The sequence below is a fragment of the Callithrix jacchus genome, chromosome 4 (assembly GCF_049354715.1).
Source record: "Callithrix jacchus isolate 240 chromosome 4, calJac240_pri, whole genome shotgun sequence".
In the NCBI taxonomy this organism is placed as follows: Eukaryota; Metazoa; Chordata; class Mammalia; order Primates; family Cebidae; genus Callithrix; species Callithrix jacchus.
This window is the reverse complement of record NC_133505.1, coordinates 175,228,068-175,254,260: the sequence shown is the minus strand read 5'-3', so window position 1 is coordinate 175,254,260 and position 26,193 is coordinate 175,228,068. Positions and strand designations below refer to the sequence as shown.

The 26,193-nt window shown below is 49.8% G+C and overlaps 1 protein-coding gene across 4 annotated transcripts in view; it reads right to left on the bottom strand.

Annotated features, from left to right (window-relative positions):
- Window positions 1-333: 333 nt before the first annotated feature.
- Window positions 334-26,193, bottom strand: part of SMOC2 (SPARC related modular calcium binding 2) — a 206,304-nt gene continuing 180,444 nt past the window's right edge. For all 4 annotated transcript variants that reach the window (XM_035297215.3, XM_035297216.3, XM_035297217.3 and 1 more), the window contains exons 10-13: window positions 17,278-17,380; window positions 14,664-14,938; window positions 4,190-4,227; window positions 334-1,860 (exon numbers count right to left, since the gene is read on the bottom strand). In XM_035297215.3, the coding sequence (XP_035153106.1) occupies window positions 1,843-1,860; window positions 4,190-4,227; window positions 14,664-14,938; window positions 17,278-17,380 (434 nt within the window). In that variant the 3' untranslated portion in view covers window positions 334-1,842. The remainder of the gene's footprint in view (window positions 1,861-4,189; window positions 4,228-14,663; window positions 14,939-17,277; window positions 17,381-26,193) is intronic.

Genomic DNA, 26,193 nt, shown 5'->3' with positions numbered 1-26,193 from the left:
GGTGACATAAGCCGCACTGGACCGTGCGGAGTAGGACAGACAGACGGACCACCTCCCACGCGGTCGGGGCAAACACAAACATGTATGTGGCACACATGAACACTCCCAGTTCCCTCCCGTGTGCGGGAGGTGGTGGCTTATGCCCCTGCCAGCATCCCCACCTCCCAGGTGGGAACTGCAGGGTCGCATCTAAAGTCACACACCACTCAGGGACAGAGCCAGGATTCCAATTCTTTCTGCCCAGAGCCCTGGCCTCTCCCTCCCTTACAGTGGACACCTGTAAAATTAAGCAATGGTAAAAGTCTGCATTTAATTGGAAACAAAAGACTAATATGTCTCAATAGCATATTTTATTTTAGTCTAAGAAAAATGATTAAATTCAAAGATCAGAAATATAAAAGATTATCCAAAAAGTTGAGGATCATCACTGTTTCTTAAACAACATAGGCATGTACTTGAGCTTCCTGTGGCTCCAAAGCCTTGTTTTTTCCCTTGCACGGTTTAAATAAGTAAGAAGCCTCACTCAATGTCTCCGCGGCATCCACCAACATCATTCTACAAGACATGTCTCAGGGGATTTGGGGCCATGAAGATTTTTTCCAACCGGAAGTCTGAGCCAAGACCGCACCCCCACCCGGAGGACCTGCTCGTGACTGCTCTCCAAACCGTTCCTTAAAGGCAGTGGGCGCACTGACGGACGGCCGGGCTCAGGCCTGAGGGCGACAGTGGCTGTGTATGCAGGCCAGTCCGTTGCTCACCGTGTGGGCGTTCCACACCTATCCTTCTTTGTCAGGGCCACTCTGATGAATGTCCCATTGGCAAGTTCTTGTACCGTGATGCATTCAGAAGAGCAGAGAGGAACAGCGGGGGCCTGCAGGTGCCTCTCCCTGGCTGCCGACACGGGCCCCGGGGCACCATGCATCCGCTGTGCCTTCAGTAAGGAGCTGCTCTGTCCTTTGTTTAGGTGAAGATTTTACCTCCCGGTAGCCCTGGGGTGGACCAGGCAGGAGGATAAGGAGAACAATGTCCATGTGAAGGAGAAAACCCCGGCAGTTGAGCCTGTTAGCCAGCCCGTCACACCGGGACTGGATTTACTTTTTAGAAGGATGGGCCCCTCCTAGGCAGCCTCCCCTCAGCAGAAAGGACTCTCTAGGACTAATTCAAGCCCCAGGGCCAAAATCAAACAGAAGCTTACAATGGAAAAGCAGAGATCCTTTGAGCCAAAGTGTCACACCAAAGACAGTTTGAAAATACCATTTCCTCCGGGGGAACCACGTGGACTCAACGGACAGCTTTAGTGGTTGCAGGATTCATTGTGTGAGCAAGATCTCTGGAAACCTAAACAGGACACTAACAGAAAGTCCCAAGAAACCAACCAAACCCTGCATGTTAACTGGCCCAAGGGTCGGCCACACATCGGAAACTTCCAGGCAAACAGAAGCTTCCAGCTCAATTCCACAATGCTGGAAGCACAGCCACCTGGAAGCGCCGGCAGGGAGGGGTTGGGAAAAGCCACAGGATTGCAAGCAGAGTGCCCAGAGCTCTACAGCTAACGTGGAAGGCAAAGAAGAAATTCAGCCTAAATGCATTCGAATACAACGTCTCCAGCACACACCGATTTCCAAGGTCAAAAGACCGACACATACATTGTATGTGATTAATTTTCTGAAGCCAGCTCTCCATTTTCACAGATTAAAACAGTCTGTTTAAATATCCATTTCTACAAAGTGAATTTACATTTAAAGTACAAAGTGCAAATACTATGTGTTTCTGTTTTTGTAATTGCTCTTTGGTGAGGGAATTTCCCACATGTCTAGGAACTGCCTTCGGTGTGTACGCCATTTATCCTTGTTTCCTTGGCTGAAAAGAAAAGAGAGACACATTATGTTAACAGGTGTGCATTACTCATCTGTGAAGGCTCAGGCTTGCCCTCTGGGAATGAACTGAACCAGAGGGCGGGTCTGGTCTTGTGAGTTGTAAGCATGAGTGAAAAGCGATGCAGACATTTTGGACACTGGGCACGTCTTCACACTTTCCTTCCTGACATGATAGAAATATTGGGAAAAATATATCATTTTGAAAAGTAGCATCTACTGTAAATGTTGTAAGTACTAAATATATTAAATGTTTTTCAGAATGTCTTATCACCTTGATTATACGACAATAATTTTAATCATATAACTTAAGCTTCAAATTTGATATAGGAAAATTCGATACAGTTGATTCTTAATTTTCCTTTTTATCTTTTTTGTTCACTATTTTGCCTCTTTAAGAAGAAATCCAACTTAAAAAGTTTGCTTATTATAATGAAAAACAACTGTAATTCCGCACCTTGACTTTCAATTAAAAGCAATTTAGAATGAAGTAAAAGCAATATACAGTTTCCAGACGTATTTTTCCAAGAGTGCCAATTCCTACAAATGTTGATCCATTCTTCTGTTTTATTATTTCAAATAACTATAAAGTTTAGGAGGTTTCTGGGTTGGCTTTTATTCCCCTTGATAAATATCTGAAGAGGTGAGAAGACAAATCTACCTCCTACCCTAAACCTGAGGTTTGAGTCAGTTATGCATAAAGACAACCCATCAGAGTCACTAAAGATGGTCAGGGCCGCTGCAGAAGGTGGATTAACATTTTAAGCTATCAGACACCAGCTCTGATGACTGTGGAGCTGCAGTGGAAGCTGAAGAGGTCAGGAACGAGTGCTCCTGTCCATCTCATATGACTGTCATGCACCCTCCCCTGAGCCCTTCTTGGGATAGTTCCTGTATGGGCCATGCATAACGTGATGCCGTGCTGGCTGGCGCTGGCTCTATGCTACCCTTTGAGACGTTTCAAAGAAACATGGTGGCCTTCAATGGCCACGGGCAGCAGGAGCCGCAGCTGCTTGCCCATTAGGACCTAATCCCAGTATCACAGTTTGCAGGAATAGCTACTGCACGAAAGGCGTGGAGGTCCGTGTGTCCACTCAGGCCCTATAAAGGGAGGGGAAAACTGCTTCAGTTTCTCTTTTTGAAAAAAAAGCACTAAGGCAGGAGGCGTGTGCTTTGAACCAAGGAGAGCACCGGGGTGCTCTGTACATGAGTACAGTGACGGCTGCTTTGGAATGAAAACAACCTTTTGGAGGCCTTGGCACTCAGCAAGGGTAATTACTTTCAGACCAGCCCTGTTTTAAAGTGTAAGTGATTTGCGGTGAGATTTAAGAAGTTAAAACCATAAACATTTGCTAAACAAAGGACAGCATATCACACATCTTTCCTCATGAAAGGGTTTTAAATTACATCCAAGGTGTGTGCTGGAGCCTCCACTTAAACCCACAACAAATACAGGGGCTTGCCTTAGGAAATAGCAACTTGACTTCAAACAGGTGAGGACAAAATAAATCACAAATTGACTACTGGTAGGGAAGAAGTGGGATTTTGCCCCGGCTTTGGAGGAGAGAGACGGGAACCCACTCATGTTTATCTTCTGGAAAATGTTCTTGACATGTGACAGTCTGTGGCTTTGGGTGCTGGAGGACACCACCATTGCATCCTCCAACTGCAAACATAGAGAGGGAGCCAGAAACACAGACCCGTGAACACACAGCAGGAAGCCAGAGTCCCTTTCAGAGACCAGTGCTTGTCCTTTTGGGACCCCAGGAAGACAGAGAAATCCACCTGTGCACGGAGGATGCCTCCTGTTCCTGCAGCCTCCCTAACAAAATGCAGGAACCAAATTACAAACACTCAGACAATTGCTAAAATGATTTCAGCCCGGCATGCTGGCTCATGCCTGCGATCCTAGGAGGATTGCTTGAGCCTTGGAGTTCGAGACTAGCCTGGGCAAAAAGGCAAGACCCCTCCTCTTTTTTTTTTTTTCTTTTCACATAGTCCCATATTTCTTGGAGACTTTGCTCATTCCAAGACCCCTCCTCTTAAAAACATCTACAAAACAAGTGAACTCAGAAATTTTTCTTAGTAATCAAAAGTTTCAATAATAAACTTTTTTCAATCAATAGGTTGGTGATTTCGGATAGGATTCTGTGAGGCTGCTTTAGTCCCCACAGGGCAGATACGATAAGGTTGCCTCCCCTGAATTCTTTCTTTTCTTGGAAGGTACTGACCGCTGCAAATTGACATAACTCTGAATTTTTATTGTTTGTAATTTAAAAAGGAAATGGTTAAGAGTAAAATATAAACATACTTACTTGTCTATTAGAAGTGCTTTCAGCATTACCTCTGGGGGCTAGCAGGAAAAAAAAAAAGATATTATTAAAAATCAAAGACTCATTATTTAATGAAAGGTTCGACATAATTTCAAGAAGGAGTCCACATCGCTTTAGAAAGATGTTATCAACTGGCAAACTCATGTACATGAAAACACACACACACAGTCATCCCTCAGTATCCAGAGGGATTGGTTCCAGGACCCCTGCTGACCAAAGTCCTCCCGTTCTCCGGTTTCCCACACAGTATGTGTAGTATTTCAATACGTTCTAAACCCATCCTGCTCTAAACACTTAAAGTGCCTGATGCAAACACTAAGCTGACCGTTGCTACACTACACGGTTTTGTATTTGTATCTTTCCATTGTCTTTGAGCATTTCTGATGAGAGATTGCCTCAATCCACAGAAGAGCTAACTATATATACACTGAACACAGATTATTGGTGGATTATAAAAGTTACTATGTAAATACTTTCTAACAATACGGATTCTCTGGTTCAGCCTTAGAAGAATGTTTTACTTCACCCCAAACTCTGAGGTAAGTCCACCCTCACTGGAGAACTGAATTCTAGATGTTTCTCAATCTCTCCCCAGTGGAGGGGATTCATGTCCCTGGGTGCCGGGGGCGAAGCCATCAGCAATGCCCCAACAAGGGTTTGTCAGGAGACATCAACATGTTTGGCTGAAAACGGTTTTTCCCTAAGCTTCAACTAGGATCGAAGCTGAAGGGAGCCGCGCGGTGTCTCCTGGCTTCCCCGCCCAGTGCATGGCGGGGCTTCCCGGGGAGGTCTCCCTCCTGCTCCCAGCTCAGCTTCCACTCTTTCGCCTCTGTGGAAACCTCTGGGAAGTGCCCCAGGGGCTCCAGCAGCCTCACCTCCTTCCTATCTTCACCCACTCACTGGTGGGCTCCGTTGGCCTCAGGGTTTTAAATACTCTATTTCCTGACAGCTCCTGAGGACACATATTGCTGTCATCTTCAGCGTGGACCTTTCTCTTCTCAGTTCATATTCTCAGATCCAACTTGATTATCTCCAAGTGGATTTTCATTCAATAGGCAGTTCAAAGGAAACAGGACCCAACTGGACCCATGACCTTCCCTTTAAAACCTATTTTCTGACGTATTCCATCTCAGGACACAGTAACCGCATTCTTGAGCTCTTTAGGGCAAACTTTTGGAGTCATTGTCACTCCTCTCTGCTCCAACCTTCCCGAAATCATCTGGGAGCAAATCCCTCAAGCTCTACACGCAAAGTCTTTCTGGAGTCCAGAACTTCCAGCACGCACTGCTACGTGGCCAGGATCATCCACCTCTCCCATGTGGACACGAGCAGACCCACCACCAGGCTGCTCCTTCAGCCCTTCCCATCGGCTGTCTACACAAACACAGCAACCGCGGTCCTCTAAAACATTCCACCCAAACCTTCCAAAGGCCTCACTCAGAGAAGAAGCCAGAGGATCCTGGGCTATGCTGGAGGCGGCTGTGCTCTGCCCCATCTGCTCACATGGTTCGCATCTTCTCCCTGCTCCTAGGCACGCTGGGCACTGCAGCCCTCTGTCCTCTGCAGGCTGCTCCACCCGACACGCCTTGGTTCTCCTCTGCTCCTCTTGTCTCCACTCAATGGCTCCTTCTGGGGCCTCCTCCCTTCCCTGAATCTAACCTTCCAGCCCTCCCGACCTCCCTATGCCTCCTCCACAAGCACCCCCTATCGTGCTGGGGGGTTCTTATTTACCTGATGACTCGCTTGCATACTTGTAAGCTCTAAAGGGACACACATTTCTGTTTGCTGTTATGCTGTCAGTGTCTAGAATGCAAAGCACTTAATCAGTAGCTTTCAAATCCATCAATAAAGGGAAGCGGGCTTCATTCCATATTTCTTGATTAACTGTTGATTTCTGTCCACTCAATAAAAAACAGAGTAAAGAGCAAAACTGCTCTGTTTTCAAAGTGTCTTCCCTTGCCGTGATGCAAATAGAGACACAGTGTGAGCAGGTGAACAGCGAGCGTATTAAGAAAATTGCCAACACACTAAGCAGTGACTAAATCTGTGATTTTTTCAGTAGTTGGTTTTAATGGTGTAAGTGCCAAAATGAGCACTGCAGCTCATCTACTTGTCTTACCTGAAATGACTACTTTGAGGGAAAAAAATTGGCTTTTCAGCCAGTGATTCACATTTAAGGACTGTTAGAGTGATACTTTGAATCTATTCTGAGCCAATTTGTTCAACAACTGCTGGCTTTTTGTTGGATTGTTTGCTGATTAACATAATTCTCCTGGAAGTTAGAAGTAGCTGTTGATTAAAGCTGTTAAGAAAAAGTTAACATTCTTTTTTGTTGGTGGGGGATGGAAATGGGGTCTCACTTTACCACCCAGGCTGGAGTGCAATGGTGTGATCTTGGCTCACTGCAACCTCGGCCTCCCAGGCTCAAGCAATCCTCCCACCTCAGCAATCCAAGTAGCAGGGACTACAGGCGTGTGCCACCATGCCCAGCTCATTTTTTGTATTTTTGGTAGAGATGGAGTTTTGCCATGTTGCCCACACTGGTCTTGAACTCCTGAGCTCAGGCAATCCACCCGCCTTGGATTCTCAAAGTGCCGGAATTACAGGCTGGCCAAAAAAGTTAATATTTTTGAGTGTAAGAAAAAAAAAAAAAAAAAAAAAACCCTACCTTACTATTTACATGAAAAGAACAGAAATTTTATTAATGTCACCTGGCAGAATATTCCACTTAAGAAGCGGCTGGGAAAAGCACTACTCAGAATACATGAAAGGCAGGAAATTCATACATTATTTGTTAATTTTAACAGAATAGGATATACATTTTCAAAATAAATGTATAGAAATGCCACATCAATAAAAACGTGTCTCATTGAGACTATAGGACAGAGAGAAAGAGAGACTATGTATTTCACCACCACCAAAATAAAGTTCAAGAACCCTTGGGGGACTTTATGTAACCCAGTATGGAATGATTTGATTGGTTCTAGGTTGGGGGCGTTTACGTCACCCAGCATGGAATGATTTGCTTGGTTCTAGGTTGGGGGAGTTGATATCACCCAGTATGGAATAATTTGATTGGTTCTAGGTTGGGGGCGTTTACGTCACCCAGCATGGAATGATTTGATTGGTTCTAGGTTGGGGGCGTTTACGTCACCCAGCATGGAATGATTTGATTGGTTCTAGGCTGGGGGAGTTGACATCACCCAGTATGGAATGATTTGATTGGTTCTAGGTTGGGGGCGTTTACGTCACCCAGCATGGAATGATTTGATTGGTTCTAGGTTGGGGGCGTTTACGTCACCCAGTATGGAATGATTTGATTGGTTCCAGGTGAGGACAATCAAGCCCTGGGCTGAAAGCAACATGCCTGCAGGAGTCATAGCCAGCAGGACTTTGAGGGGAAAAGATAATTTGGCCAAAAGGAATATCTCGTAATTTCTGAGTTTTTGTGTAATGGTTATTTTTGGAGAATTATGAGGGCATGTTGTAATCTTTTGTGAATTTTTATTTTTTAGCTCCTCAGAAATAAGTCCTTTCTTATCTTTATAAACTCTCAATCATTTTCAATTATTCTCATTTGCATTTTTTATAATGGTGAAAGTGTATATCAAACTTTGAACTAATATGTCATAGTTTCATTCATTTAAATGCAACTTTTTTTGTAATCACTTAAAATAAGTATGATTAATTTAGAAAGCGCATAGACTTATGATCCCATTTTGTAGCGAAAAACCATAGTACATACATATGTACATATAAAAATAGAAATTTTTTATGGAAAGCTGTGATCTAGGTCTGATTATCTCTAAGAATAAAGGATCAAATGTTACTTATTTATTTGATTTCTCATATATTTCAGAATAAAAAGTGCATTGCTCAGCAGTAAGCAAAAATACAGGAAAAAAAAACAAAACCCTAGTAACAGTGTGGATATCTAGAATGGCGTCAGGAATCTTCTCCTGGATCTTCAGGTTTTTCTGACTTTTCGCTATTACAAACTGTACAGGGTAGAAACAATATAATTGATAATGATTTTTTTAAGTCAGAAAAAAGAAAAATTCTGTAAGGAAAATGAAAGGGCTGCAAAATCAGCTAAATACGTATCCAAGTCCACAATGTTCATTTTTGATCATGACCAAATTGCCTCTTTTGCCAAATTGCAGCTTATTTTGCTGGAAGCCATCATACGCTTTCTTCTTGATTACTAAGAGGACAGCAAAGCTGAGATACATCAGATTATTCAGCAGGATCTAAAGAAGATACCTCAAACTTCCACAGCAACTTAACCATTTCACCGAAGATGGCAGCATCGGCAGAGGCCATGCTGCGCTCCACTATCCATCCATCCTCCTTGCCAGGGGCTAAGCACCCCCAGCCCATCCACGCTACTTCCCTGCCCCACACTGTGGCTCAGGCCACTGGAATGTGGGAGGCTGAAAGGCTCCATGTCTGAGCGTCTGCCTCCCCTGTGGCTGGGCGGGTGGCTCAGCCTCTCCTGCTTCTCTGCCACATACCCCAAGACCTGTGCTGACCCGAGCTGGCCCTGCATTCCCATCCAGGGCAGCAAGGTGTCGACCCACAGGCCCTATGCTCTGTGAACCGGAAGGAAACCCTTGGGTCCTAAGGCACTGAGATTCCCTAGTCACTTGCATGCAGCATGACCCATGGCAGCTCATGACTCGTAAACGTCACCTTCACTTCAGTATACCAATATATGCAATGAAAAAACACTTCCTCACAGAGCTTTCTCCCAGCGCCACTGAGAGCGCCATGTACCCTTCACCACCAAGGTCCGCTCAACCTTAGCAGAGAGCAATGGGGACCAGTCCTAGAGGGAACGAACAACATTTCCCAGTCGAGAGACGCTGCTCACGACAGCTGTCTCAACAGTGCTGCCACCTTGCAAAGAGTGTCCAAGGGATTTAGCTTGAGCATGAGGGACAAATATTATCCCATCAGAATCCAATCTGTGGATCTACTACCTAAACTATAGCCTCCACCCTCACCCACCCTACAGCCTCCATCCTCACCTAACCAACAGCCTCCTCCCTCACCTAAACTACAGACTCCACCCTCACCCACCCTGCAGCCTCCACCCTCACCTAACCAACAGCCTCCTCCCTCACCCAGCCTACAGCCTCCACCCTCACCCACCCTGCAGCCTCCACCCTCACCTAACCAACAGCCTCCTCCCTCACCTAAACTACAGCCTCCACCCTCACCCACCCTACAGCCTCCACCCTCACCCACCCTACAGCCTCCTCCCTCAGCCACCCTACAGCCCCCACCCTCATGTTTAGGATCTCCACCTAACCAACAGCCTCCTCCCTCACCTAAACTACAGCCTCCACCTTCACCCACCCTACAGCCTCCATCCTCACCTAACCAACAGCCTCCTCCCTCACCCAGCCTACAGCCTCCACCCTACAGCCTCCACCCTCACCTAACCAACAGCCTCCTCCCTCACCCACCCTACAGCCTTCTCCCTCACCTAAACTATAGCCTCCACCCTCACCCAGCCTACAGCCTCCACCCTCACCCACCCTACAGCCTCCATCCTCACCTAACCAACAGCCTCCTCCCTCACCCAGCCTACAGCCTCCACCCTCACCCACCCTACAGCCTCCACCCTCACCCACCCTATAGCCTCCACCTTCACCTAACCAACAGCCTCCTCCCTCACCCACCCTACAGCCTCCACCCTCACCCACCCTATAGCCTCCACCCTCACCCACCCTATAGCCTCCACCCTTACCCAGCCCCAAAATCTTCATCCTCATTCAACCAGCAGTCTCCACGCTCATCCAGCCTGTAACGTGGCTGCTTTGTTTACGGGCAAGCCTGCGTGGGAGACCACGACATGGGCTCAGCGCAATCCCTTGCTCCCTCTGTCTCTTGGCTGACCCTGGGGCTTCCCATGTGGCCCCCACAGCACCGCAGGGCCTCCTCTCCTTGGGATCTGTGAGTAACAAACTATCTTTTCAATTGTCTGCTGGTCTGTTTGCCAGATTTCCTATCAATACACCGTGTTTAAAATAGTAGGACACATAGAGGAATGCAGGACATTTGCCTTAAGAGGAATTGATCCAGCCCAGAGCGCCAATGCTAGTGTTTACACACCACATACTGTACACATACATACACCATACCATGCATACATACACCACACCCCATATTTATACACACACACCATGCACACACACCATATACACACACACACACACGCACCACACACACCACCCCCACCCTTTCCACACACACACACACACACACACACACACACACACACACAGTCTGAGTTGTGTCCTGAGGCAGTGCGGGACAGGGGAGCTGTGGGTGCCTCTGGAGGGTGGCGTGGGAACAGGGCGGTGCAGGACGGGGGAGCTGTGGGTGCCTCTGGAGCGTGGCGTAGGGACAGGGTGGTGTGGAAGGGAGAGCTGTGGGTGCCTCTGGAGCATGGCGTAGGGAAGGGTGGTGTGGAAGGGAGAGCTGTGGGTGCCTCTGGAGGCTGGTATAGGAACAGGGCCTTCTGGAGAACATCGTAGCTCTGTGGATCCATCCTGAAATCATTTGATCCTGAAGTTTCAACATTCTGTCACCATAATCACAGCTCTGGGCCCAATTACTCTACTTAAAAACCCACGAATTGCTGGAAGTCATTCACCCTCCCTCACAAGGAGCCTACATTTCCTTTGGTTTAATTGAAGAAATTAGTGGACAGGAATCTGCCCCAGCAATGGCCACGGACCACATGAGCTTGTAGCACGAGGCTGAGGAGCGCAGAGGCCGTGGGGGCTGGGATGTGGGTGCTACTGAAGCCACCTGACCGTGGCTAACAGGGGGGTCCTTGCAGAGAAAAGACCAGCCTACGCCATGGGAATGGAAGGAGATCGGAGGTGGAAAAGATCTTCACTGGCTCTGTCCAGCCTTCATCTCTCATTACAACCATAAGAATTAGCCTTCCACAGAAACGCAGGGACACTTCCAGAATGGAGGAGGAGCCACACAGGCAGCCACCAGGTGCCCCAAAGTGTCACTCATCACATGCAGATGGCGCAACAGCCAGGTGGCTGCCTCAGTGAATCACTGGGTGGGTGTTCACCTTCCCTCTCTGTGGAATTATAGGGGTGAGGGACACCATGGTTCCCTGGCCCCAGCTGCAGATCTGGCAGCCACCTGCTCTCCATCTCCCCATCACTTCCCCAGGCGTCCCACGTGCCCCAGCTGGTAGGTTTTAAGTCTCAAAGAGCAATACGCCCTTTGTCTTCTGGGATCCTGAGCAGGCACCACTATGAGACAAAAAGCACAGGGAGTGAAGAAGGCAGCCTGTTATGGTCTGAAGGTGAGCCCAACGTTCGCGTGGTGGAACTCGATCTCGAATGCAGAGGTGTTAGGGGTTCACAAGGTCTGCATCACGAGGACTCTGCCCTCACAAATGGGTGAATGCCTTTATCTTGGGAGTGGGCTCCAAAGAATGCGTTTGGTCCCCCTTGCTCTCCTGCTGCCTTTCTTACCCTCTCTTCGCCCTTCCATTTGGGGATGGCACAGCACAAGGCCTTCACCAGATGCTGGTTCCACAGACCGGGACTGCCCAGCCTCTAGACTCATGAGCCAATACATTTCTGTTCGTAATTCCCCATCCATGGTGTTCTGTTACAGCAGCACAAAATGGACTAAGACACAGTCCAGTCCAAGAAGCCAAAAGCAGTATCAGGCGGCAGTAAGAGAGACGTACCCAGGAGACCAGCTGGGCAGAAGACAGAGAGGGAAATGCAGGGGGAATCACCCACGGGCTACTACTGAGAATGGGCATTCTTGGCTTTCCATCCAGCCGCCTGGAGGCTGCAGGTGCACCTGGGTGTGGGTGGAGGAGTCCTCACAGAAAGTGAGCCCAGCAGAGTGGGCGATTTCCACAGCCCTGTGCTTGCACGTGCAGCACTGCTGGTGACTGCAGTGCCTGTGTGCCCTCATCTGCAAGTGTCAGGGGTGGCGGCATCTGTCTGTGACCTCGTCGCCCCCAGGGTGGCTATGAAAATGAAATGAGGTCTTGTGCCATGAAGTGGGATTGGATATTGGATCCTGAGCCTTGCCAGCCTGGCAGCGTGTTTAGTGCCCCTCGTCCCACAGCGGTGAGTGGGCATTTGCTGCCTTCACGCATCAAGTCGATCAGCCAGCGATTCCTTGTTTGTTTTGTCATGTTAGAAGCCAGCTCCCCCCACACTTGCCAAAGAGTCCTTGATGGAGACAGAACATTGAACATAACCGAGGATTCTCTGAGCTCGTCGGATGGCCGGGTCAGCACAGAGGGCAGCCTCCTGGGCGAGGTGCGAAGGCAGGCGGCCTTAGTCATGGCCATTGGCTCTCCAGTCAGACATCGTCAGGACGGCAGGGCGTGTATTAACTGCAAAGACCCTACACTAAAAGCTTCAAAGTAAAGCTTAATTTTTCAGAACTGACTTTTCACAGAGAAATTATCAGGAAGTCCTTCACTGTGACACAGATCTAGGCTGGGCTGAATTTGGTTGAATAGTACAGAGTGATTATTGTGATGACTTCCAGGACACTGAGAAGAGGAGGCAGACGATGATCACCGCCTCCTCCAGGAACCCTCAGTCCAGGCCAGATCAAAGGGCCCCATCTCACAGCTGAGCATCAAACATGGGAGTTTCCTTTTCTTTTTTTTTCTGAGACAGAGCCTCACTCTGTTGCCCACACTGGAGTGCAGTGGCAGGATCTGGCTCACTACAACCTCTGCCTCATGGATTCAAACAGTTCTCCTGCCTCAGCCTCTGGAATAGCTGGGATTACAGGCATGAACCACCACAGCTGGCTAATTTTTATATTTTTAGTAGAAACGGGGTTTCACCATGCTGGCCAGGCTGGTCTCAAACTCCTGACCTCAAGTGATCCACCTGCCTTGGCCTCCCAACGTGCTGGGATTACAAGTGTGAGCCACGTGCCTTACAGGGAGGATTTTAAAGACCACAGTGAAGCAACGCTCCAGAACACGGTCTCACGCTGTTTTCTCTCTCATATTATGTTACCAAAGTTGACAACAAAGGAAAGAATCATAAATGACAGGAATTTGAGAGGTCTCTGCTAGCCCTTCCCAGCAAGTATCATACAAATCAGGAAACAGAGATCCCCAAGGACAGCAAGATCTAAGGCACATGTGCAGTGAGGTCCAGCACACATGTGCCGTGGAATCCAGCACACATATACAGGATCCAGCACACACATGCAGGGGATGTACAGTGGGGTCTAGCACACATGTGCAGTGAGGTCCAGCACACACGTGCCATGGAATCCAGCACACATGTACAGGATTCAGCACACACATGCAGGGGATGTGCAGTGGGGTCTAGCACACACGTGCCATGGAATCCAGCACACATGTACAGGATCCAGCACACACATGCAGGGGATGTGCAGTGGGGTCTAGCACACATGTGCAGTGAGGTCCAGCACACACGTGCCGTGGAATCCAGCACACATGTACAGGATTCAGCACACACATGCAAGGGATGTACAGTGGGGTCTAGCACACATGTGCAGTGAGGTCCAGCACACACGTGCCGTGGAATCCAGCACACGTACAGGATTCAGCACACACATGCAGGGGATCAAGCACATATGTGTGGTGGGGTCTAGCACACATGGGCAGGGAGATCCAGCACACACCTGAAGGGAAATCTAGCACATGTGTACAGGAATCCCAGATACACATGCAGGGAACCCAGTGCACCTGTGCAGTGGGATCCACACACGTGCAGTGGGACACGTGCCGGAATACCTAGCGCACATGTGAAGCGGGATCTACACACACATGCAGCGGGACCTAGGGCACGCGTGCGTCCCTCAGTGCCGTCTCTGTGCTGAAAAGTCAGACCTGGCTTTTCCTGGCTTGCCTCCTGAGAAGATCTGGGCTCTGGCCATCAGAGGATTCTCTTGCTTTCTGTCACAGTGGGTTGGGTAGGCCAGGCCCATACAAAACAGTATTTTTAATTGGTAAATCTGCTAAAACCATTGGAATAACTGGTGTGGGCCCCAGCAATGGTTCTGCCACTCGTGAACCGGCCTGAACATTGGGCTGGAGTTCAGGCACAGGGTTGGTCCCAGGTTTGCCCCTCAACTGCCAGGAGACAATCCATCCTGGGGGAGCCAACCGTGGTCTGAACGGTGAAAAGGCTTGTCTGCAAACCAATGCGCAGTCCATCTGAACCCGGGCTCCCCGAGCACGCGGCCCACGAGGAGTCGTCAGTGAGCACTTTCACTCCTGCCAGCGGGGTGACCTACGACTCAACAGCATATTTGATTTCTTTGCACCCTGCCCCCGCGAGGCCGTAACCACAATCTGTAACTGTGTTTGTGAGAAGCGGACCTCCCAGGCCTCAGGGCCTGACCAAGGCAAAGGGCAAAGGACAAAGGGCAGGGGTGGGTTGGGTCAGGCTCTTACTGTGGCGCTTCTTGGTGCCGGCTCTGCCGTCGTCCGTGGCCACGCCCAGGCAGCCCATCAGCTCCTGCAGGGAGAGGGACTTGTCATTATTCACGTCACAGTACTCCACGAACTTCTTCACGCACTTCTTGGGCTTCGACTTTTTCCGGAGGAATCTCTTGAAGGGCTTCATTTCCTTCTTGCCAATGTCCCCGCTGGAGTTTTTGTCGAGCAGGTTGAAGTACCAGCGCACCACGCGCTCCTCCAGGCTGTGGCTGGGGTCGGGTTCCGAGAGCCTGGAAGGAACACAAGGGCCGTCAGGATGCTGCAGCCCCTGGCTGCCTCTTCCTCGCCCTGCCCTTCATCAGACTCACGGCCCCTGCTCGCAGTTCTCGCCATCCTGGTGTCTAAGACTGCGCCTTTGTCATCAGACCTAACGATGTCAACAGATAATTTAGAAGAAGGTTTTTAGCATTTTTCAGGTTGGATGAAAAATCGCAAATGATGCAGTGACTCTGTGCACAGCAGAGATGCACTTGGCCTGCCCCAGAGGACAAAAAGTCCCCTTCCCCTGGCATCTGTGCCCCCAGACGGGCAGGTCAGCACAGGCATCTATGCCGGCCCGGCACACGGGAACTGTGAGCTTTGCCGGCCCCTGTTTACACATCCTTTATGTCATGGGTACAGAAACAAATGCAGATTAAACACAGGGTAAGTTGGACCTAGACATTTTTCCTCGGATTATGTTAGCTTCCGTATTTTAGGGAATACATAAATAAAACTCTTCTGGAAGGTCTGAATTTGAGTCAGGACTTTATAAACGTGCACCAAATGGCAGAAGTGCACCTTCTCGCTGAGACGGAGGGTGTGTGCACGTGTGGGCTGGCCGTCCTTGGGGTGCCGGCCTCCGGATTCCACCTGTTTGGATGAGCTGCGCATTCCCAGGTGTGAGAACACCCTGAGGGAGACAGTGCAAGCCCACGGGGTCAGGGCACTCGTCACCGTTGCTTATTTCTCAACGTTCAGAGGAGCTTTTCAGAGAGCAATCTATTCGCTGCCTCCGGTTGTAGTTTGCAAAAAGTCTTTCCAAGAACAGAAGATGGAAAGTTGAAATTTGCATAATGTTTTGCTCTATCAAAAAAAAAATTTTTTTGAGACAGTTTTGCTCTTGTTGCCCAGGCTGGAGCGCAATAGTACAGTCTTGGCTCACTGCAACCTCTGCCTCCCAGGTTCAAGAGATTCTCCTGCCTCAGCCTCCCAAGTAGCTGGGATTACAGGTGCTTGCCACTGTGCCAGGCTAAGTTTTGTATTTTTAGCAGAGACAGGGTTTCACCATGTTGGCCAGGATGGTCTTGAACTGCTGAACCTCAAGTGATCCACCCGCCTTGGCCTGCTAAAGTGCTGGGATTACAGGTGTGAACCACCGCACCAGCCTGCTCTATTAAATGTAATTTACTACACATCATGACATTTTCCGTTAGAGGTGCCTCAAGCCTTAGGCAGAGAGACAGTGAGAGCAGAGGCTTTTAGTTCAGAGACCAAAAACATGACGTGCAGTGGCTGAGAGAACCAAGGTTTGGGTGTCGGGGGCTCTGGGGGGAAAGAAAGGCCAACATTCTAAAGAAAATGTAAAAAGTGGAAATCTCCATCAAAACTTGATTTGAAAGACACAGATAAATTATTGCTAGTCGAGGGGGAAAAGCGGATGCTGGAAATGCTGTCACAGTAAAACCCTGGGGTTTTACATTTCGATCTGCGAAAGGTGAGCAAGGGGAGGGTCGGGAAATTCACCAAGTCCACCCCACCGAGCCCCAGGCCCAGGTCTGGGAGCGTGGGAATGCCTACGATCTCCTCAAAGAACACTCCTAGGGTTCAAAAAATCCTGTTTTCAACAGTGTGAATGTCTGTGATGCAACCACATCATTCGCCTGTGAGTGGCTGGGATGGCAAAGGTCTGTGCTCAACACTCTGCTGCAACAAACATCACCACAACTCGAGAACTTCAGCGTCAACACTGGCCTTCAAAGCATTTAAAATCTGGTGGGGGGCGGGCACGGTGGCTCACGCCTGTAATCCCAGCACTTTGGGAGGCCGAGGCAGGTGGATCACGAGGTCAAGAGATCGAGACCATCCAGGTCAACATAGTGAAACCCCATCTCTACTAAAAATACAAAAAATTAGCTGGGCATGGTGGTGCGTGCCTGTAATCCCAGCTACTCGGGAGGCTGAGGCAGGAGAATTGCCTGAACCCAGGAGGCGGAGGTTGCGGTGAGCTGAGATCACGCCATTGCACTCCAGCCTGGGTAACGAGTGAAACTCCATCTCAAAAACAAAAAAAAATTAAAATCCGGTGGGTAACTCTAAAGTGCAATTTCAAAGCACAAACCTCTCTGCAGCAGCTGTGCTCCCTGTCCCACTCCCCACCACAGGGCCAGGGTCAGTGCCCACCACCCCACGGAGCCCCGGAGTCACCGCTGGCTCAGGGCCGCGTCCTGCGTTTGCAGAGGGCTCCTTTCTAAGGCCCTACTGTGTCCAAATAAGCTGAGAAGATCACCGATGTGAAATGTTCAGACTTCCCTGACTCCCCGGAATTCTGGGACCCGCCCCCTCATCATCCCAGGGGAATGCAGCATACCTGGCTGACGAGGAGGAGGGGTCGGAGACGGCGTGGACCATGTCCGTGGAGAGCGCGTCCAGAACACTCGTCAGAAACTCATGCTTCTTGGCACCAGGGCAACCTGAAAAACATGTGCATGTTTTCATAGTTAACAGAACTCAGAAGGAGTGACAGATTTTCCTCTAAAATACAGGGACATGTTGTGTTAGTGTTTGAAAATGTGTATTTTGGGCTACCTTAACATTAATGGGCTAGTTTAAACGCACACACGTTGCACTACGTATATTAATTTTGAGCCATAGAAACATAGCTGTTTGAATTATTACGTGACACTAAAATTCACAGGTGTTAGTATCTCACTGATCTTCAGAACTGCACCCCGAGGTGGGTGGTGTCACTCTCCCAGAGAGCGTCACAGCAGGGACAGGGGACACACGGAGCACACGCCAAGGGCACAGAGGCTGGCCATCCTGGCGATCGAGGCCAGGGCCTGCCATTCACTGCCACCCGCCACCCTATCCAGAGCCACCTCGCTTCTCGGAGTGGAGGGAGGCCGGAGGGCAAACAGCAGGAGCCCCGCCATGCCCGTGTCCTCAGGACTAGTCCACACATGGCACTGATGCCAACTCTCTGCAGCAGCGGGGGTTAGTGCTCACAGCTTTGGAGCCCAGAGCTGCCTGTCTGTGGATTCTGGGGTCAGGGAATAATGCATTCACTCAACATTCTGCAGCTGGCCTTTCCCTGCCATCACTCCCTCACCACATGCTTCTCACACGCCAGTAAGGAATTCCCTGAACTCCATGCCTGCGACACTCATCCCCCCCAAATTCAAGATAACTTTGGAAAGAAGCCGTCCGCTTCCTCTGGGGTCTTTTATCCTGGGACTGCCTCAGTCCTGGGGGACACATAGGCAGCATCCACCCACGGGTGGCATGGACAACGTGGGTCTCCTCGCTCTGGATGCCCTCCTGACCCAGAGAAGCCGCTCAGCCACCCAATAAATGTTTGCAGGCTCCATAAGCAGTGTAAGAGATAGAAGCCCCCCTTCATTTCCCAAGGGGAACTGAGAATGGCACCAGTGGCTTTAAGAGCTTCACCAGCAGGGAACAGGGAGCATTCCAGCTGGGTCTATGTGCGTGTAAATATCCATAGGAGAGGTGATAACCCGACCTAGACCTCGTCATTATTTACATTTTGTTAATTTTTTTCAAAAGAAAGGCCTTCCAGAGTTTGGTAGAAAGAAGAAAAGGTACTGAGAGGAGAACAGAAGAGCAGCTGGGCATCAGCCTGGAGGGAGGGCGTGTCCACTGTGCCATGGCCCAGTCTCAGACCCAGTGTCAGGGACGGCTGCCCCTCCCTGGGGCTCGGCTGGGACTGCGCATGTCCCACAAAAGCTTCTGAGCCTCGAAGACACCTCGGCCATCAGAACACCTGCTTGGACCGTCCTCACCCCAGCAGGAAGGGAGTTTACACCGCACACTTAGTGAAAAGCCAACTTCTGCCCAATCCAGATTCCATTTTTTAATAAGAAAAGTTTTAGACAGCCCCTCCGAAGAGGCTGAAAATCTCTGGAGCCTGCTCAGTAAGTGGAAGACTCAGAGAGCGGCAGAGCCCGTGCAGAAAGCCGAGTGGGACTGAGAGGACGGCCCTCCCGCCTCCCCAGGGCCCTCGGAGGAGGAAGGGCGTCTGAGATGAGGAGGGCTCTCAGGGCTCCTCAGCAGACAAGCTGAGGGCGCCATGAAGAAAGCCAGTGCCCATGGGCTTCTTGGCCCTGGGTCGCAGGCACGCTGATGGGGACCACGCGGCCGTGCTGTGGACAGCAGCCACGTCACTGGGAGATCAGCATGTTCATGCAGCTAAGGATGCTCTGGTTTTCCCAGGTGTCTTTTGACACCTTGCTATTGAAGCGCATGTGAGCTGCCGATGGCCGGACCCCATCCATGCTGGTTTCCACTCATTAAACACACACGTCAGAAAACAGATGCTCAGCCTTCACAGGGTGGGGAGTTGGGGGGTGCTGAGAGTGAAAAGCATTCCTTTGGACTCAACTGAAAAAGGAGATCCTAATCTATAGAATAAGCCTCATGACCACAGGCAAATGCGACTTTCCAAGGAAGAAGTAACCATCTCATTGACCGTCCCCTCAGAAAGGCAGAGGACCTGAGGCTGCAGAGGCTGCTGGCCACGGTGCTTCCACAGCTGCCCCGCTCGCTTGCCCTCAGCTCCCTGGGGTGGGCGTCCTGGTCTACAGAAGGCTGAGCTCCCCCACCTCCGGGGGTACTAACTAGGAAGGAAAATGGGAAAAACCACCCTGGGGCTGAAAACGCCTCCAGGGCACAGGCTGGGGATCATGCGGGCAGAAGCGCTGCCAGGCCCGTGTACAGGAGAGCTCGTCCAGGGTGAGCAGGTGAGGCTGGGGACCCATGGGACCTCGAGCACCTGCCTGCCAGGGCCGCTCTCTGTGAGTTCCCAGGCCCTCACAGGTGGCCACAGAGTCTGAGAGGAATACGGAGGCGATAGAGAAAAATGTGATTGCCTGGGAGGAAAGCATATTAGATCATCCTCGTACCGGACAGCTTTAAGGAAGAATTATGCTTGTATTTGGTGTGGTCATAGGGATACACCAGGGGGATTTTTTAGCTGTTAATTTAATCATATTCCACCAAATGACATAAAGCAACACAATATTTTAAATGAGAAAATAACATGTTCATCATGAAACATGACTAACATAATATAAAAGCAGTAGGACTCTTTAATGCAAAAAGAAACTCTGAACGTAGGAAGCACAATCTACTTCTGAAACGAGAAATACTGAATCAATCCTGCTCAGTCCTGGCTTCTCCCCTTCACAGCCCCCCCAGGAGCTGGAATCAGAATTGTTACTGTGACGGATGGTTGCGCTTCAGAATATTTATGAAGAAGGAACGCAGATAGAAACGAGAGATTCGAAGCAATCAGAAGAAACTGACTTTCCTTCTGTTAAAGTGAATTTCCTTGCATGAGAAACTGCAGAAGTACCATGAAGTGAGAATTCATCACCATGAAATGCCGCAGGTGTAGCAAATGGCTGAAAGGAGCCACGAGGCTTGAGGTGAAGGAGAAACGACCCCAGCAGAGCTGGGTTTCGCCACAGTCACACAGAGCGGTTCCACTTCCCCATGCCAGCTGTGCCCGGCACGGAGACCTTCGTCCGTCTCCGGGGCGCCTGCCCCCTGCCTACCACCCTTGCTCTGACTCCTCCGGACCACCTTGTGGTGAGCAAAGGCCCTTCGCTTGCGTTCTGCGGTGCGTGATTCAGCCTGGGGAAGCCGCCCACTGAGAACCCGTGGGAGGAGCCTGGCTCAGGTGGGTCCCTGCTAGCACACCACAACCAAGCCTTCTTCTTGGGGGTCCAACAGCCCCTGCAAACACCATGTCACGGAAGGGTTGGCATCAAAACCACCACGTGCAGGGTCAGGGATGTACCCAAAGTCACTCTTGGTTTTGGGACAGTTCCATGCACCGCACGTTCTCCAGCCGTCCACAGAACTGAGTTCAGAAGTCTTGGGTCAACAAAGGCATAGAGCGAAGGTGCCACCCCCCACACACTACCACCTGGGTGGGGCGTTCGGCCCTCTCAGAGCCCACACAGAGAGGGAGCTGCCTACGACCAGGCTGGTGGGGGAAGAATAAGCCAGTCCAAGAAAGAAACCCAGATTGTTCTTTTGAAAGCTTGAAACAGAGTAAATTCACCAATTTATTTCCAGTCTGTGGCAAGCCGTGAAGTGGGTACCTTAGCCCAGATATGCTCAGGGGTTCCCACTGATCTGGAGAATCCAAGTTCTTGACATCTATGAGGTTTCTGTGGGAACAGGTGGGTTCCACCCTGGTTGACATCTATGAGGTTTCTGTGGGAACAGGTGGGTTCCACCCTGGTTGACATCTATGAGGTTTCTGTGGGAACGGGTGGGTTCCACCCTGGTTGTGCCCCGCAGTGAAACTGCTGCGTCTTCCAAAGCCCTGGGCCCTTCCCAACCCTGGCCCAGCCAACGAAGTGGCTGAACTGGCTGGTCCCCGAGACCCCAGCCTACGGACCAGGGACTTTTCAGGAACTGGGTTAATATCCTGATGCTTTAAAAGCATTTTTGACTTTCACTCTTTTGAAATAAATGTACAGTGCTGGAGCTCCTGAGCCTTCTCTGGCTTGGGCTCCCGCCCTATTCACAGAGTGTTCATTGCTCAGTTAAACTCCTTTAAATGTAATCCAGCTGAAGTTTTTCTTTTATCCGATGAAATATGCTTAAGACTATTCATACTTTTAAAAAGGCACTAAAGAAAAAGCATAAAACTTCACAATCTTAAATCAAATCTTAAAGTTGCTCATTAACTCTACTTTTCTATATTCACGTTTTCTGTATTTATTTACATATTCTTGATTTTTCAACGTATCTTTTCATTATTCTAGACAAAGAGGTCACTAGGCTTTGTAATCAGAGGTCACTGAGTTAACACTGATAACTAATACACTGATGGAAACGAGCACTTGGTTAGAAGTCAGCGCCTGAAGGAGCTGGAAAGTTCCTCCGGGGAAGATGTGAGCAGACACAGCCCAGGCGTTGGGTGAAGGCGCCTGCTCTCGCCCTGCCTCTGCTCATCCATCACGCTAAGTGCTGTCATGATCTCCTCAAGGTCCTCTGACCATGACATTCCAGAAATTCTTTGAGTTTAGAGTTTAATTCTCTTTGGGTGAGGTCATCCAAGGCCAGGGTGAGCACTGGGAATTCATCTCAGCTAATAAGTCAAGGGTGAATATTTATCTGAAAGACGGGTGTGTGTGATTCTAAAGCCTTTCTGCATTTCTCAAGGTCATTAGGTCATTCAACCATTTATCTCAAAGTTGCTTATTAACAAGATACTTGGTAAAAAGCACCAATTTTGCCCTCAAGGAGCTTTTAAATGAAGGTACTGGTGAAGAGGCATGGAGGGCTGGTGGCGTTAGAAGTAAAATTGAAGTCAGTGTTGCAGGTGCGTGTGAGCTCTGCAGGTGGATCTAGCTTTGAGGAGAGACCCACGGTGAGGTCCTCTGCCAGCCGTGGAGGAGCGAGCACGCGGGGCGCACTGGTGTTCTGAGGAGGCGTTTGTGCAATGAAGCATCAGGAGCAGGTTTGGTGTCCTTCAAGGCCTTCCTGATTTGCATGACTTGATTCTCACTCTCAGCATTACTGAGCACAACAAAACAGTTTCTGCTTGGATTTTCTCCTAAAAAAGTGTTCTGGAGCATTTCCAGACGACGAAACTCTTAGGTAGACCTAAGTCACTCTTAGGAGTGACTTTTAACTGTTTACTGACTATCTACAGCACTCTGGGAAGCGGTTCTCGTTCTAGTATGTGATATGAACTAGAGCTGTGCCAGTGCCTCCCCGGAAGCTGGTTCAAGAAACGTCTCACCCACGCTGCAGGAAGAGAGGGAGCCGGCCCTCATTGTAAGACAAGGCCACTGAGAAAAAGAAACGAGAACCAACGTGGAGTCTGCGCCCAAGGGCAAGCCGGCAGCACCCACACCCTCGAGCTTCTGAGCGCCACGGAAGGCCGAGATTGGCATGTGTCCATGTCGAACTCAGAGGGAGGAGGAGGACACACTGCTGCATCCGTACACGTTGCTTCCTGGCTTCGGATCTCAGAAAACAGCCTTTCTTTTCATCGCCGCCTAGCGCTCCACTCATCCGCGGAGTCACACAGGCTTGTGTTTCTGAGAGCATTTCCGATCGTTTCTGGAGGTGTCTCCACCTCCCGGTAGGAGTGAGGCCACTCTTGGCTACTCGGCAGACAGCTGCTAATCCGAAGGCTATCGGGGTCTACGGGAACAATGATAACCGCACCCCAGTACTTCCAGACAGGCCTAAGGTAGTACAACGTGGGCAATGGCTTTGAGCACTGACGGCGTGGAGTGGCCTGCTCCAGGGTGGATCTGTGGACGGGTGCCTCCCCTAACATTGCCTCACAGGAGGTCAGATGGATGGAGAACTCTGTATGCCCCTTGGCTACCTGACCCACGTGGAGGGGTGGCCAGGTAAAGGGTGAACTCTGGTGAAAACACCGAGGCTTGTGAAGTTCAAAGAGGCAGGAGTCGTCCTTCCGCCTTGTCCCAGCCCCACCCCCACCTTGTCCCAGCGCCACCCCCGCCTTGTCTGGGCTGGGGGAAGGTCCGGGCACGCTGCTCTAGGCCTCATGATGACACTATGCAAAACCAGCTGCCCAGAAAGGTGCCCAGATGTGCAGGCACAGACTAGCATGTTTCTTTCCCCACGTATGTAGCATAAGAAATGCTTTCAAGTCAAACAGAAATGTTTCTTCCCAAACTCCTAATTTGTTTTTACTTCTTATAGTTTTTTCTACAATATTTCCTCTTTTGTGTCTTTTATGATAAATTTAAGGAAAAGTCTTAACAACGAGATGGAGTTTCTCTATGTTTTTAAACCATAAACCTCTAAAAGTCCATGTACTGCTGTCATAAGAAATAAGCTTCCATGTACTAGTATATGTTCTGCAGCTCCAATGTCCTTGATTGATTCAAGTGAGGTTACATTTTACTAAACTCGAAACATTTGGAGCGCATGTTTTCCCAACACACTGACGCTGCGTTGTCTGCTCAAGGGTAAGCAGCGACGTGACCACTGGCGAGGTGTTGGTCTAACGGGGGACTTGGGCTGGTGCCTGGCTGCCTGGGCCCCTCAGCGTCCGCAGCAGCCCCCGACCAGCCCACCACCACAGCCTGCTCTACGCTTCCCCTCCACGCCTCCCTTCCCTTATCCAACTGGCAGCCAGGCTCCCCACCACCCATGAACAGAGTGGCCAGTCGTTCCAAGTGGAAAACCACAGGACAAGTACCACAAAACAACCCAACACAAGCGCAACCCAACCCAACCCAACACAATACAACACAACACAACCAAACCCAACACAACACAACACAACACAACCCATCACAACCCAACCCAACCCAACACAACACAACACAATGCAACCTAACACAACACAGCCCAACACAACACAACCCATCACAACCCAACCCAACCCAACACAACACGACAACACAACACAACACAACTCCACCCAACACAACCCAACCCAACCCAACACAACAAAATATAACCCATCACAACCTGACCCAACACAACACAACACAACGCAACCCAATGCAACACAACACAACCCATCACAACCCAACCCAACCCAACACAACACAACAACACAACACAACTCAACCCAACCCAACCCAACACAACCAAACACAACACAACCCAACACAACCCATCACAACCTGACCCAACACAACACAACACAATGCAACCCAATGCAACACAACACAACACAACACAACCCAAAGAAAACAACAGAACACAACAACTCAACACAACACCACACCACACCATGACGGTGCACCGACATCCATGAGGACCAGGGGGGTGAGCAGGGCTGAGCAGTGAGTGACCCATCAGGAGGGGGCAATGGCCACCCTGGGGCTTCCCCTCCCCAAATACAGGGGGCAGTTACCTCCTCAGAAACCAAACAGAAAGACACATCTGCGCCTCCAAACCAAAAAAGGCAAAGGTGATGGCGGAGAAAGCCGATGCCTGCAGCTCCTCAGAGAGATCTGCCATGAGGTAAGGGCTCCCCCTTGGAGGCTGTGGCTGCCCCGTTCTAGCATCCCGGGGTCACGCCAGGGATTCAAACGGGACCAGGACTGGGCCATTTCTGCAGTCTCTGTAATCTTGTGTCGAGTTTGTTCTGAATGGAGGGAGGCAAGCGGCAGGTGTCTGAGAAATGCCTTCCTAGGCTGACCTTCCGGGGACCTGCCTGGCGGACTCTGGGCCACCTGATGACGGAATCTAGCGCATTCCGAGTATTTGCCAGAATGTCTTCATTCAACGGCAGTTCCTAATTCTTAACAATTTTCAAGGAAATGATGGACTGGAGCTACGGTTAGATAGAAGGAATAAGTACTAATATTCAAAAGTGCAATAGAAAAATTACACTTAACAATAATTTACTGTGTATTTCCAAACAGCTGCAAAAGATCTGGAATGTTCCCAACACGAAGGTAAGACAGATGCTGCAGACGACGGCTACCCAGGTACCCCACCTTATGCAGGAATCAAAATGTCGCATGCCTCAAAAACATGCACAACTGTCACATTGCAGTGCAAACTTTTAGAAAAGCATTTACCTCGTTGACTTTTCTTTTTCTTAACTGTGGAATGAAAACAACAGTAGCCTTGGCAGAATTTGAGACACAGAAGGTCAGGTCTTACGGAAGCAGAAGTCTGGCTACATTTTGGAAGTAACTTTAAGCAAGGTTTTTTTCTTTACATCTACACATGCCACCCAGAGCCACCCAGAGCCACCAGAGCCACCCAGAGCCACCCAGAGCCACCAGAGCCACCCAGAGCCACCAGAGCCACCCAGAGCCACCAGAGGCACCCAGAGTCACCCAGAGCCACCCAGAGCCACCAGAGGTACCCAGAGCCACCCAGAGCCACCCGAGCCACCCAGAGCCACCAGAGGCACCCAGAGCCACCCAGAGCCACTCAGAGCCAAAATGGCAGCGGTGTGGGTCAGGGGTTGCCAGTGACGATTCAGTGAATGAGACACCAGCTGTGGCTGCATCTAAACAAAGGAAGCTCAGTCCTGACAGTCTCAGCCTCTGAAACAGTGCTAGGATGTCAAAGCCAAGCCCATAGAATCCTACGGTCTGTTTTTTTTTTTTTTTTAATTTGGATTTTCTTTTTCATCTAGATTTGTAACTGAAGCCAGGTTACACACAGTACACGCATATGACACACAGAGGAATCCTCTTCTCCTCTCAAGGCATCAGCCACTCTGGACGGGGAAGCTGAGCACTGACAATCTCAGCCTCTGAAACTGTGCTACAAGACTGGGCAACACTCATTC